The 14872-nt window shown below is 42.6% G+C and overlaps 1 protein-coding gene and 2 pseudogenes across 2 annotated transcripts in view; 1 reads left to right on the forward strand and 2 right to left on the reverse strand.

Moving 5' to 3' along the window:
* SLC25A30 (solute carrier family 25 member 30) overlaps positions 1-1682 on the forward strand; it is a 25204-nt gene extending 23522 nt beyond the window's left edge. For both annotated transcript variants that reach the window (XM_006166523.3, XM_006166524.3), the window contains one exon: positions 1557-1682. In XM_006166523.3, the coding sequence (XP_006166585.1) occupies positions 1557-1598 (42 nt within the window). In that variant the 3' untranslated portion in view covers positions 1599-1682. The remainder of the gene's footprint in view (positions 1-1556) is intronic.
* A 10038-nt stretch (positions 1683-11720) lies between these two features.
* LOC102477023 (mesoderm-specific transcript homolog protein-like) lies at positions 11721-13048 on the reverse strand (annotated as a pseudogene).
* Positions 13049-13757: 709 nt separating this feature from the next.
* Positions 13758-14872, reverse strand: part of LOC102477437 (mesoderm-specific transcript homolog protein pseudogene) — a 3172-nt pseudogene continuing 2057 nt past the window's right edge.

Here is a 14872-nt window from a genome sequence, read left to right on the forward strand (position 1 = left end):
TCTCTCTGCCCCGCTCTGTCTTCCTGGCGAGCGCATGTGCCCTAAAGCAAAAAAAAAAAAAAAAAAAGGTAATGATATCAATAAAAACTTCTAATCAGACTGTTCTAGAAGCCAAGAGTATTTATGATTTCAGAGAGGGATGGGGTTGATTTTATAGCTCTAGCCACCTTTGAAAAGGATGTGGTTTGGCAGTAGTGTCCTAGAGAGTGCCTGAGGATAAGCAGGAATCAACTCCGGAATTGTTTGGCTCATCAGCACTATTTCTGCTTGCCAAAGTAGGAGACAGGAAAGGAGCAGCAGTTCATTAGACATGAAAGGGCATAATTTGGTTGGGACCAGCAGTTAGCGTAATGGCTATGTCGCTGGACTCCCACGTAGTCGATCGCGGTTCGTGTCCTGGACCCGGTGGCTTAAAACTCACACCAGGCGCGTGTGCGTGCATGCCCAAGATCCAAAGAGGAGAACAGAGGAGAAGGGATTGCGGTGTGACCATCCCCCCTGGGGGGTGATTTCTCGCTTTCTGTCTCTATGTCTCTCTCTGTCTGTCTGGTGAGTGCACACGCCCTATAGCAAAAACCTCTCAAAAAAAAAAAAAAAAGAGGGCATAATTTGGAAGTAGGAATGTTGGTTCACCATCCTCTTCTTTCTCAATCTGTTCCTCCCTCTGACGGCTGCCTATTGGAAACCCCAGGGCTTGCTAACTATCTCTCTGACACTTACAGAAGTTTACCGGTCCAGAAAGTCTTCCCTCCACAGTGAAAACACAAAAACGAATCAGTGTGCCGGACCAGCAGTTATCGTAATGTCTGTGTCACTGAATTCCCATGTAGTCAAATGCAGTTCGAGTCCTGGACCCAGTGACTTAAACTCACACTGGGCACGTGTGCGTGCATGCCCAAAATCCCGAGAGGAGAATGGAGGAGAAGGGATTGCAGCGTGGCCATCCCCTCTGAGGGGTGATTTCTCACTTTCTGTCTCTCTGTCTCTCTTTCTGGCAAGCGTACGCACCCTATAGCAAAAACCTCTCCAAGAAAAAAACCAACTAAACAAACAAACAAAAACAAAACAAACAAAAAAACTAATCAGTGTGCACATCATCTCAGAAGAGGCTGCTACGAGAGCATTTGTATATCTCAGCTGTGATCCATTTTTATTTTTAAGAAAAGGAATTATTTTATTTTAACATTTATTTATTTTTAATTTGATCAGAGAGGGACAAAGCTAGAGCAAGAGCGAGACAGAGAGAAAGAAGAAGGGAAAGTGAGAAAGCAAGCCACCAGGTCCGGGATTTGAACTGTAGTTGGTCATGTGGCAGTCCGGCATCCATAAGTACCATGCCACCTGCCGGCCCCTCAGCTGTGATCCTTCTATTCCCAGCTGACCTTGGAGAGGTTTTTAGGGAGATATTTTGGTGTGGTTAAGGATGGAGCCCTACATATTTCATCATGCCCACGGCCCCAGTCTGCTCATGCATTTCTTAGTAGGTGTGCTATTTATAAGTCTGATTTTATCATTAAGATGGCATCTTCTTTGTCAGCCTTAACCCGTAACTGCAGTTCTTTGTGACATATGAGCAGTTGAAGAAATTGGATTTGTGACAAGGCTGCATGAGACAGCTCTTTGAAAAGGCTATCTTCCAAAACCGTATAGCTCCTGCGTTTCACTCTGCTTCTCACTGCTTGGCTCTTTGAAGATTCTGGGATATGTGAGCAACAGATGAAGACCGGGGTAATTCTGATGACTGTGCATTGGCATCAGATGCCCGTCATCAAACGTTTAATGGCATAAACTATGACATCCAAACATTAGTCCTCACCACTGAAGTGCCCTTCGGTATCAAAGGTAATCTATGAAGTGCGTGTGTCCTGCTATACAAAACTTGCGAGAAAGTCAGAAACTGTAGTTTTCTTCAGGGGGATGTAGCTCCTAAAGCATCCGAGTTTGAAACTGAGAAGGTCACACTGCTCTAAGGAAGCTCATTGTAACCCTGGAATGGAGCTCCAAAAGGGTGGTGGTGTTCCCAACCTTCTGGGGTTTTTTACTTTTTGTAAGTTGAAGAAATTTCATGTGTGGAGACCTGGACTTTTCAACCCCTGCTATAAACATATAGGAAATAGAGCCTTGGAATATTGCACTGCTTTGTAATTTCCTATTTTGGCAGGATCTTTCACTTATAATAAGTGATTTTGACCTTTTGAAGACTTGACCTTTGTGAGGCATTGTTACAATGTATTGTATCTAATTTCCAGATGGTGTGGAAGTTGAAAGGTCTGTCTGTGTTGGTGGGAGGTGTTTTCAAGCAGCTTACGTTTTGCTCTAGGTGGTGTTAGCGATTTGCTTTATGGTTTTAGCAAAATTTTTAATTTCTTAATCTTTAAAATGGGGATAATAAAATCTATTCATGTAGATAGGGCCCCTGGTAGCCTGATGGTTAAAATGGCTAGATCTCACATGGCTGGCTAAATGGTTCAAGTCCCAGACCCGGTGGCTTGAAAAATACACCAGGCGTGTGTGCATGCAGGCCCAAAATCCTGAGAGGGCAATGGAGGAGAAGGGATTGCAGCATGGGCATCTCCCCTGAGGGAGGTGCTTTCTCATTTTCTCTCTCTCTATCCATTTATCTGTCTCTCTCCGGCAAGTGCATCCACCCTATACCAAACGAACAGACAAACAAACAAAACAAGTCTGTGTGTGTTGAAGACAGCCATCTTACCATGGGCTTCTCAACATAAGCATTACCTTTTGTTGAAGACCATGTTAAGGAAAAAGCAACTATATAAGTTAAAGTTTTTATATGTTGTCCTTAGCAGAATATTGTTGATCAATTGAGTTAATGACTTCAGATTTCTAATTTTTAACTTTATTTTATGTCATGTTTGTAAAAATATTTCCTGTCTTGGACTTCTTAGTTTGGATGGAAAAAACTTGCTTGAAATTTAAAAAAATTTTTTTTTTCTAATTCCATTTGTTGTTATTTTTAAAATTTGACCAGAGAGAGAGAGACAGAGAGAAAGGGAAAGCGAGAAAATAAGCTGCCAGATCTGAGACTCAAACCACGGTCAGCCGCGTGGGAATCCAGTGCCTTTAACCACCACGCCACCTGTCGGCCCCACTTGCTTGAAATTTTAGTAGTGATTTCTTTAGTGCATTCTAGTTTCTGATTAAAGATCCATAATATTTTCCTTTTTGGTTCTAAAGACATGATAAATCATTCTTCCTCTTCTTTTTAAGCAAAAAGAGACTCAGAGTCCCCAGAACTTTACGCTTTGAGGTGGCAGCCCTAAGACAAGGAGTGTAACTTGGGTTCTTTTCAGTTCTACCCTTTGGGCAACATTAAATACATACTGCCTGGAGCTCTGGGCAGACCCCTTACACAGCACTGTGTGCTGGGCACATTCCTAGCTTGGCTAGCCTCTGGGGCTTCATCCTTCATTGAGTCAGAATAGAAGGAAGCAGGTTTTATTCGGGATCAGGCAATTTTCTCCCAGACATTTTCACTTTGCACTCTTTATTTTGTTTATAGGTAGTTTCTTTCTTTGTTTCGAGAGAAAGAGAGAGAGAGAGACAGTATCCCCAGTGGCAGCTCAGTGCTGCAATTTACCTTCAGTCTCACCCAGCCCCAGATCCTGGGCAACGGCCTGCCCAGTGTACTCAGGGAAGTCTCAGACTTGAACCCCTCCCCCTGGGAAGTTGCCTCAGAGAACGTCATTGTCTGACCCCATCCCTGCCTTCTTTATTAATGCTTTCTTTGAAAATGGTTTTGTGAAGCAGACTTTTATTTCCAGAAGTAAGAAGAAGACAAAGTCATTAAAAAGAGGAAAAAAGAAAGGTAGTGGGCTGCTGGGTTGGTGTTAAGGGCGTAGAGCAAGGTGGAAGTCCACACCGCCCTGGCCTCTCCGACTGGCAGTAGAGACTCCTCCACCTGTTCAGGCTTGCTTCTTGTACTGAACCACCTTAAGAGAGCTTTGCCTTCTTACCAAAACATTCCATTGATGTGATCAAAACCATTTCTAGAGTGGTTTTCATCTGTGAGTTGAAAGGATTGCTTTTTCAAACATTTTTTTAATACAAAAAATGTTAAGTTTTATAACATGTATATACAATTTCTGAAACAGTACAAGCAGGTTTATTTTGAAGACTGTAAAGAGCGAATGTCAGGCAGTGTTCACTATTATCAATTTGTTCAAACCTGTGCATGATCAGACCAGGATGAAAAAAAATTCAACCTTCACTCCAAAACTAAGCAGGTTTTAAGATAAAGATACAGTATTGCTTCACTGTAGATGAAGTGCCTCATAGGACAGAATCTGAACCCGCTTTGTTTCTTCCCCTTGTTTTCCTGTTTTCTGAGAGAGTTAATACACATGTTGAAGCTTCCAACCAAGAAACGGCTTAAGGAATTGGGTGACTTGGTCCCTTGTTTTCAGGTGTGCAACTGTAAGTCCTTCTTTCCCTTGGAGATTGCTTAAACATGGCAGAAGGATTTCTAGTTTTTGATAACCAAATCGATGAAAATATTTTCTTGTTTGTTTATGGATTTGTGTAATTGATGCTAAATGTTGCTCTTCTGTGATGTGAAAAATGGCTGCTGTTCTCTATATTTATTCATGTGCTAGAAATAGTATGCATTACATAAAGAGTATACATTTTTCATAAGCCTTTGTATTTCAAGCTGTTTATTTAAACATTTTTGGAATATGTGGCATAAACCATGTTTCATTTATTTAATAAACTGGAGTAACATGTAATAACAATGATTTGTCATCATTTCAGGTGAATAGGAACTTTTAAATAAAGGCAAACTGTAGAAAAGTCCAGAAAGCTGGGGTAGAAACAGTGTTTGTTAGTTTGTTTATTTATAGAGTGGTTTTTGCTATAGGGTGTGGGCACTCACCTGAGAGACAAAGAAACAGAGACAGAAAGCAAGAAATCACCCCTGAAGGGATGGTCACTCTGTAATTCCTTCTCCATTCTCCTCTTGGGATTTTGGGCATGCGCACAAACACATCCAGCATGAGTTTTAACCTGCTGGGTCCAGGACACAAACCATGGTCCACTACGTGGGAGTCCAGCAATGTAACCATTACGCCATCTGCTGATCCCTAAAAACAGGGTTTATAAAAGTGGCTGCAACATTCCTCTCTTCATGGAGAAGTTGTTGGGATCATCATACTCATAGCCTGGTACCTACATGACCATCCTCACCCCCCAACCACCCTTTCTGTGAAATACTTCTGCAGCTCAGTTGAAGCTTGTGAACTTGATTTGTGGACTGGCTTGGCAAGGTAGCTTGGGCCCTCACAAACAACAATGTGATGATGCCTGTGTTGTTCTCTCAGGCCTTCTTCAGGTTCTCTCAGGCCTTCTTCAAACGCTGGGTGTTCCTAGAGGTGGGGGCTCTGATCCCTTAGCCAGCTGTGGACCTGGCAGGGACACCTGGTTGGCAGAAAACAACCAGAGAACTAAACGTGTACTTGGTTTGTCTTTTTTTTTTTTTTTTACTTACAATAAACTGTCTTAACATTCTAATTAAACATAATAATTTATTTAAAAACTAGAATTGGGATAAAGAGACTTTTGTTGCTGTTGTTACTAGACTTTTTTTTTTTTTAGAGCATTTTCAAGTTCTCAGCAAAATTGAGTGGAAGGTGCTAAAATTCTCTTATACCCCCTACTTCTCCCATTATCAACATCCCACACCAGAGTTGTACATTTCTTACAACTGATGAACCCACATTGACACATCATTATCTTTCAAGGTCCAAGTTTACTTTACGTGCACTCTTGGTGTTGTACATTCTGTGGGTTTGAATGTATGTATAATGACACATGTCCACAATTGCAGTATCGTACAGAGCAGCTTCACTGCCTGAAAGGAGGGATTTTTTTTTCCATAGGGTGTGTGTACTTGCCAGAGAGAAAGGGAGAGTGAGAAAACACCCTCCAAAGGGGTGTGGTCATTCTGCAATCCCTTCTCCATTTCTCTGTTGGATTTTGAGCACACATGCATACATGCCTAGAGTGTCTTTTAAGCCTCTAGGGCCAAGATTTGAACGATGTAGTCAGCCTTGTGGCATTTGACTCACTTTACCAATCCACAGGCAGGCCCAAGGGGAGACTGATTCAGTTCTACCTAAAAGACTGAATGACACACCCTTACACAGTGATTTCGTGTGAAGGTTGAAAGAGGTGGCTGCTGGGTTGTCTCAATTGCCTGTGAATAGTACAACCCTCCCTCGGATGATGGCAGCTGTCAAAAACATTTGACTTTAAATCCAAGATATTTATTTTTAAGCCAGCAGCGGAGAAAATGTGACAGTATTATTTAGCCATTAAAAAAACAAGGCCCTGGAATTTGACAGAAAGTGGACGAATTTGGAAGATTTGTTGCTGAGTGAAGCAAGTCAGGCTATGAAGAGAGACACTGTATGTCTCCACTTAACATATATAGACTGTCCACACTCTATGGTAGAGACTGAAAGATTAGAGGACATAAAAGCATTAAAAATTGTGGACAGTAGAGACAAAGTGGAAGGAGAGTGTGGGAGGGGAAGAGTGCAGGAAAGGAAACTAGGGGGAAAATATGGCGAGATAAGATATTCGAGGGACACAGATATGGTTTGTTATCTTTTGATGAGGATGCGCTTAGTATTCTCAACTGGACTGAGATGTGTATCATGCTGGGTTAAACCTCTTTACAATCTAAATGATGTACAGCGATTGAGTGTATAAGTCATAACAATAAAAAATTAATAAGTCATTTAGGATATAAATCTGGAAAGAACCTTGGGGCCAGATTTGAGAACCTTGAATAAGCAGATGGGATGTTTATATATACATGTTTAGATATTGGGTTATCACTGGACATTTTGGAGAAAGGGAACTACATGGTCGTTGTCACTTAATTCTGGGACATAATAGTGCTTGACAAATATGAAGCCCTCTATAAGTATTTGTGGAAAATTATTGGGTATCTAATATTTTTTTATGTGTAAAAGTGAAGGTAGTTGACTAAAAGTGCTCTTAAATTATGACTTTGTAAATTGTTGTAATTTAAAGGAATTTTTCAATAAAGAAAACCTGCAGCAGTGACAGTAAATTATAAGTAGGTCCATTCTGTAGCAAAGCGGGGGATACAAAACAAGGGTGGTATATAAATCTTTCTCAAAAGCTTGATTCAAAGAGTGGAACCAAGACTACCAAGAGCAAACCCCTGGAAACTGTAGGTTCTGGGGGAAGGGAAAAGAAACATGTCAAAAACTTTCCCACCAGCTGGAACCTTCCCACCTTCCACATCTGGCGCGGGGCAACCATCGGACTCTTCCACCTTTGCAGCCGCCACCTAAAAGAGAATGAGCAGCAATCCTTTGGGTGTGACTACCCCCGCCTACTGTTCAGGCCGCGTGACCTCACCCGAGAGCTTTTTCACAGAATAATTTTTGCTGGCTTTGCTAAATCCCAAGCCTGACTCTGGTTCTTCCCTCTTTGCCGCCTCTGACTCTGCCGCGGATCATAAGTCTGGCCTAACAGAAACTACCCCTGCTTAACTCAACTGTGGTCCATCTCTACAATGGCTTACTACAGGGTTCATAAGAATGAGTTCATCTCGGTCTGCTGAGATTTCTTTCCATCAAAGAAATCATAACTTCTGTCAGCTAGTGTTCAGTTCAGGCTAAGATGAAATTTAAGTACACATAACCATTCACATAAAATTTACCATCTTAACCAAAAAAAAAAAAATTCTTTTTTTAAAATTTGCCAGAGGGCACTTGCACTTGCAATGGGCAGGTGGAGAAGAAATAGGGAAAGCACTCCTCATTGGGCATGGTTATGCTGCAATCCCTTCTCCACTTTTTTCTCCTTTCAGGATTTTGGGCACACATGCACAGGTGGCCAGTGTGATTTTTCAAGCTGTTGGTTTGGGATATAAACCATGCCAGTTGGCCGTGTGGAATCCAGACGCCTTAACTACTATGCCTCTAGCTGGCTTGCCTTTTTTTTTTTTTTTTTTTTTTAGTTTTATTATAGGGTATCTGTATATGTCAGAGAGAGACAAGAGAGCGAGGGAAAATGAGAACACACCTCCTGGAGGGATAGTCCTGCTACAGTCTCTTCTCTATTCTTTTCTTGGGATTTTGGCCACACACGCGCATGCAAACTGTCATGCTTTTCAAGCCTCTGGGTCTGGAGCTTGACCAAGCAGCCAACCATGTGGATCCAGCTACCCCCAACCACTATGCCACCAGCTAGCTCCTCTTGTTTTATTTTTATTCACAACAATTTTCAGATACCAGGCTGTTCATTTTAAAATAGAGAACTCAAAACCCCGTCCTTCAAAGATTATCATCACCTCCCTGCGCCCCCATCACCAGTGGTAGGAGCAAGGAAGTGGCCTGCTTTTGGTGTGTTGGTTTGAGGGGCTTCTGTTTCAGCCCTTGGGTCAAAACTTGTCTTAGATTTACCACTAATGAGTATTAGCACACATGAACAACTTTGACATGGTTTTCACACATACTCTTTGGGTTCCTGGCAACTGGAAGGCAAGCTGACTGTGTGTGTATGTGGAATTAATACCAGCAGGGTCCCGCTAGGATGGGATATGGTCCCATCAGCACATGGTCAACCCTGGAAGTCCTAATGGGCCTCCAGTCTTTCTTTCTTTATGAGTCAAACAGCTGTTGCTTGGTTTCCAGGCTTCTGTACCTTGATGTTAATAATATTCTTTTTTTTAAGAATTATTTATTTAATTAAATGTATTTATTTATTTATTTAGCCATAGGGTATATGCAGTCACTAGAGAGAAAAAGAGAGAGAGAGAGAAAGCAGGAACACTAGCCACCAGGTTTGGGTCTCAAACCGTGGTTGACCATGTGGGAGTCCAGCTCCTTAGCCACCACGCCACCTGCTGGCCCCGATGTTAGCATTCTTAATGTAGAAGACATTTGCAAATTCATAACCTTTAGGAGGCATCTTCCACCCTTACCTGAATGTCCTCTCTAACCATTATAAACCTTACATTTGTTAATAGCAAGTAAATTAAAAAAAAATTATTTTTCATGAGAGTAAGAGACAGTGAAGGACAGAAAAAAACACCTTCAACAAGGTTTCATGCCACCATTCCCTCCTCAACTAGCCTACCCAGCCAGCCAGGATCATGGGCAAGCAGGCCGTGGTGTACAGGTCCACCAGAGACCTGAACTCCAATCCTCCATATGTGGATCCAGCATGGTTTGAACAAAGCATTATCACTGCGCCATTGAGCCGGCCCTTTTTCGTTGTTTATCTCTTCATGCTGTGCCTGGCAATATTAAATGCACACATTCTGTAAATACTGTGGGTATATATAATCCTCCAGAACACAAATTACGTGACATAAAGAGAGGCCCCAGTAGAGTGGAATACATACACTGCCTCCCATGTTTGATTCAGAATGGAGCAAGGGTCTCTTGCTGTATCTGACTTGCGTCCCTGACCGAGAGTGGACTGACCTGCTGCCCTAGATGTCACCTAGCAGGTGACTCAAGGCATGAGGAGTACAGATAGGTGATAATTGCTATAAATATGTATAATTTGTTTTAGGAAATTAATTTATAGACTCATAACTAGTTAGAGTTGGAACGAATTTAAACAAAAATTTTATTTTCAATAAACAATCTTAAAACAATGAAGACCTGGGGCCAGCAGGTGGCATGGTGGTTAAGACACTGGATTCCTGGGACCAGCAGTTAGCGTAATGGCTATGTCGCTGGACTCCCATGTAGTTGACCATGGTTCGCATCCCAGACCTGGTGGCTTAAACTCAGGCTGGGCGTGTGTGCGTGCGTGCCCAAGATCTCGAGAGGCGAATGGAGGAGAAGGGATTGGGGCGTGGCCATCCCCCCTGGCGGGGGGGATTTCTTGCTTTCTGTCTCTCTGTCTCTGCCTGTCTGTCTGGCGAGCACACACGCCTGGTAGCAAAAACCTCTCAAAAAAAAAAAAAGACACTGGATTCCTGTTGCAGAACAGTCAGACCTTGAGACCGTTCACACCAGAATGAGAACGCAAAGAACACTGTGCTTGCTTTGCCCTGAAAACAGGAACACGTGTCACAGCAGCTGGCTCAAGAGTTCCACCTGTTTGTAAAGAGGTTTTGTAGCCCTACTGCTATCTCAACAGCGGCAGAAGCTTTAGGAAATGCTTTCTGCCTCTCTGGCGCCCTCTTCCTCAATAAACGAATGGAGGCTCAGCCAGTCTGGGCTGCACTCCTCTGAGACTGTGAGCCCCCGGGGCCTCCTCATTGAAGATCATTGTGTGTTTTATCTCGCTTGCCTTTCGGAGGGTCCCACATTTTGGTCACACCAGAAGCGACAGATTCCCACGTGGCTGATCATTGTTTGAGTCCTGTACCTGGCTCTCGAAAGTCATGCTGGCCAAAAATCCAAAAGAGGAGAACAGAGGAGAAGGGATTGCAGCATGACCATCCCCCCAGGGGATGATTTCTTACTTTTCCTCTCACTGTCTCTGTCTCTCTCCAGTGAGCGCACATGCCCTTTGGCAAAAACCTAGAAAAAAAAATGAAGACCTTGTACCCTGTTCTACTTGCTCTGCCAATCCTACACTTAGGGATAAGAACTAAAACCAGTTTGGATATATCTATTCAGACTTTCTGTAATTTTTGTACCAAATACGGGATTACACTCATATTGATCAACAACGTGCTTGCTTTATTTTTGTCACAATTTATCTTTATTAATAGAAAATAAACACTTATTCTAGTTTAAAAGTTGAAGTTGCTGATAAAAAATGATTTGGATCACTGTCCTGCTTTGACTAAAACAATGAAACTGTGACTTATAAAAAAGTATGCAGCACCACTTGCTTATAAGTTCCTTTAGAATGTGTCCTTTTGGGCCAGCAGGTGGTGTGATGGTTAAGGTGCTGGAATCCCATGTGACCAACTGCGGTTCGAGTCTCAGACCTGGTGGCTTGCTTTCTCCCTTCCTCTCTTTCTCTAGTGGGCACATGTGCCCCATAGCGAATTTAAATAATAATAAAAATAAAATTAAAAAAAATTTTGCCATAGGGTGCACGCACTCACAGGAGAGAGAGAGACAAAGAGAGAAAAAGTGAGAAATCACTCTCTAGGGGTACGGCCATGCCTCAATTCCTTCTCCTTGCTCCTCTCAGGATTTGGGCACGCACGCACATGTGCCTTACATGATTTCCAAGCTGCCAGGTCCAGAATTTGAACTGCACAGTTAGCCATGGGGGAACCAGTGCCTTAACCACCATGCCACCTGTGGCCCCAGAATGTGTTCTTAGAGTTTCTGAAACTTTGTCTGTAAAGTACAGGAACTGCTGAGCTACATGAGAAAGCCTTTCAGAGACAGCCAATGGGAAATTAAGTAATCCCTGTGGATGGAATCCATGTACATTCACTTGGTAAGGAGGACTGCACGACAACCTCCCGCCCCCCATGCTCTGTAGCTCGGGAGGGACATGATTGCATGCACCTGCATATGAGGAGTCAGACGATATTTGCTGTTAGAGTTGGTCTTTACTATTACTCTATCCACCCTTAGAACTGGAGCGCTGGCTGGCTTTTTCTTTTGTACTAGTATCCACGTGAGGAAAGCGGGCTTTTGTGAAGAATGATGTTTGATGGCCAGGGCCTCTTTGGACACTTCTCCCTAAGTGGAACACACGATAGATAAGGGGGTAGGGGAGGTGATACAGGGGAGCTACTCTTCCCAGCTCAGAAGGAGATGATGAAGCCCATATATGCTATCCTCTAGCTGTGGACAGTGGCTAAGGTGGCCATCTAGAACCCACTCTGTGGATGGCAGCAGCATTTTCCTGGACAGCCTCAAGAATTCTGGACAGGGATTTATAGGATCCAACGGGCCATAGATGAAAATGAATGGAAAGACTTACAGAAATCAGAGCTCCCAGACAGCATCTTCTGAATGTCTTCCTCTAATTTTTGTATTGTAAGAGACTGTGGATGGGGACCAGCAGGTGGCATAATCGTTAAGGCACTGGACTCCTACATGGTTGACTGAAGTTCAACTCCCAGACCCGGAGGCTTGAAACTCATGCTAGGCACATGTGTGTGTATGCCCAAAATTCCAAGAAGAGAATGGAAGAGAATCCCCATTCTCCCCAGCCCCCCTGAGGGGTGATTTCTCATTTTTTTCCTATCTCTGTCTCTGTGTTTCCAGTTAGCACATGCACTCTATAGCAAAAATCTTCCTCTAACAAAAGAAAAAAAAGACTGTGGATGACCAAGTTCCAGTCATTGCTGTGGATCCATGCCCACATGTCCAACAGCTCACTCTCAGAGGGTCACGTGTATGTCCCAAAGACTGGGTAAGACCTTGAGAGAATACACACAAGATCATCAAGCAAGTGAGGATGTGTGACAGCACACTTCCACCTTTGAGTAACTTTCTGAGAAGAAGTGGATGGAGAATCTCAGGGGAGATACCTGTGTTTGACACACAAAGCCTCTTCATGGTAAGCTAAGTAGAACAGTTCTGCTTGTACCAACAGAGCAGCTCCTGAGCAATGATATATCCATAGTCACAAGGCAGGAGGTTGATTATGCAGTTTTGGAGCCTCAGATGCTGCAAAAATCTTCCACGATGCTGGCCTGCTCAAATATGGTGTAGTGATGGGTCTCAGTTTGTCACAGAAGTCAAAGCCTAAGAAATCAAGGGTAACTACTTGATGAACCCTCAGAGTCAGATCTTCCCAAATCTTGTACCAGTCATAGCTGAATGTTGGGTAGCCGGGTAGAAGCACACTGGTTTCTGGACTTCCAACCACACCCATGGAGTTTTGGTAAAAGATGCGTAGTCCCTTGTAGGTAAAAAATTTGCTTGAAAACTCTTAGGAATGAAGAGCAGGGGAAGGCTGAGGAGGTGGGATGTGCAGGCATGGCCAGCAGCCCCACCTAGACCCACCATTTCTTCCACCTGATTTGGGTAGGACTTGGACTATAAAGCCATGTTGGGGGCACTGCAATTTGCTTTCTTAATTCAACAGTATATGGTAAACTTCCTTCCATGTTGGTGTTTACAGATCAATTTAATTAGCTCTCCCTTTTAATTGTATTGAAGTATAACTGAAAGACATTGTATGAGCATATGTATACTATGCCTATTTAAAATGTATAGTTTGAGGACCAGTAGATGGCATAATGGTTATGTTGTTGGACTCCCACGTAGTTGACCGCAGTTCGAGTCCTGGACCTGGTGGCTTAAATTTACGCCAGATGTGTGTGTGTGTGTGTGTGTGTGTGTGTGTGTATGCCCAAAATTCCAAGAGGAGAATGGAGGAGAAGGCATTGCAGCGTGGCCATCTTCCCTGGTGGTTGATTCTCAATTTCTATCTTTCTGTCTCTCCCTGTCTCTGGCAAATGTATGCACCCTATAGCCTTATAGCAAAAATCTCTCTAAGAAAAATAAAATAAAATGTACAGTTTGATCAGTTTGGGCATATGTGTACACTTGTGAAACCCTTGTCACATCAAGACAGTATTTTCATCACTTCTGTGGCCCCTGGATTATCCACAGATTATGTACAGAATCCATAAAATAGTACATTTCTTTTCATGGTTTCAAAATATCAGATCTGGGAGATTAAAAATGCCTCAGTTCTTTACTGTTTCTCTCACTGAGAGGTGGAGTCAGCTTCCCTCCCCCTTGACTCTGGGCTGCTCACAGTGACTGCACGAGTGGCCTTCTGTGAAGGTCAAAAGAATCCTCTGGAAACAATCACTCGGAGCCCTGAGCCAAATAATCCAAATGCCCTGCGATCTTCATGCTGGAGAGAACAGGTGGGCAGAACAGGTGGGGGGGCTCTGAAGACGTCCGGTCAGTCCCAGCTGTCCAGCCTGTGATCACTTGAGTCATTTCAGCTACGACTCCAGACACTGTGATCAGAGAAAGGTCTTTTCTCATGTGCCTTTTTGAAATTTCTGACCCATAAAATCATGAAAGATAATTGCATGGTGGTTGTTTTAGGACTTTTAGGTAGCAAATTTTTATTTGCAGCAATGGGCAACAGGAACAAAATTATTCCTCTCCTGATAAATATTTAGGTTGTGTCCAATTTTATCCATTATGACTTACGCTGTATGTGTCTTTTTTTTTTTTGCATATGTAAGAATTTCCTTAGGATAAATTTCCAGAGAGGGAATTATTGGGTCCAAGAACTCTCTTTTCACTCATTTTTCTAGACTGTTTTGATAGGTGCTGGCAACTTTTCTTCTATAAAGAATTTATTAACGCCCTCCAAAAAAGAAAAAAAAGGGGATGTTTTTTCTTTCTCCCAAAAGTCTTGGACAACTCACTTCATCTTTCTGTGTTTGATTTGCTTACCTCTAATAACCGTACTTGCTTTCTAGCAGGGTTATGATCAAGAGATTAAAAGTGAAATAAGATCTGGGAAAGAAAATAATGTTGTAAGGAATTTCAGACCGACTAGTCCATGAGAGGAATGTGGACATGGAATTTAGCCATGCTTGTTGTAACTCTACTAGTCCCTTGAACAGTATAAAAGAAACTTTCTCAGAACAATTGACACAGCCAAAATAATAATTTAAACATATTGTTAAAATGTACAAGCTCTGGGCATTCAGGAAATGAGTTCTGGTTGTCTGGGAAATGTTATCTGGGAGCCAACTCATAAAGAAATCTACAGCTGATGAAAATCTTTTTATTTTAAAATAATTTTAAAAATTTAATTGATTATTATTATTAATTTTTCTATAGGGCACATGTGTTTACCAGAGAGAGACAGAGAGAGAGAAAGAGCAAGCGAGAGAGGGAAAGTGCAAGAGCAAGCTGCCAGGTCTGGGACTCAAACCATAGTCAGCCATGTGGGAGTC

The sequence above is a fragment of the Tupaia chinensis genome, unplaced genomic scaffold (genome assembly GCF_000334495.1).
Source record: "Tupaia chinensis unplaced genomic scaffold, TupChi_1.0 Scaffold144262_1, whole genome shotgun sequence".
NCBI lineage: Eukaryota > Metazoa > Chordata > Mammalia > Scandentia > Tupaiidae > Tupaia > Tupaia belangeri.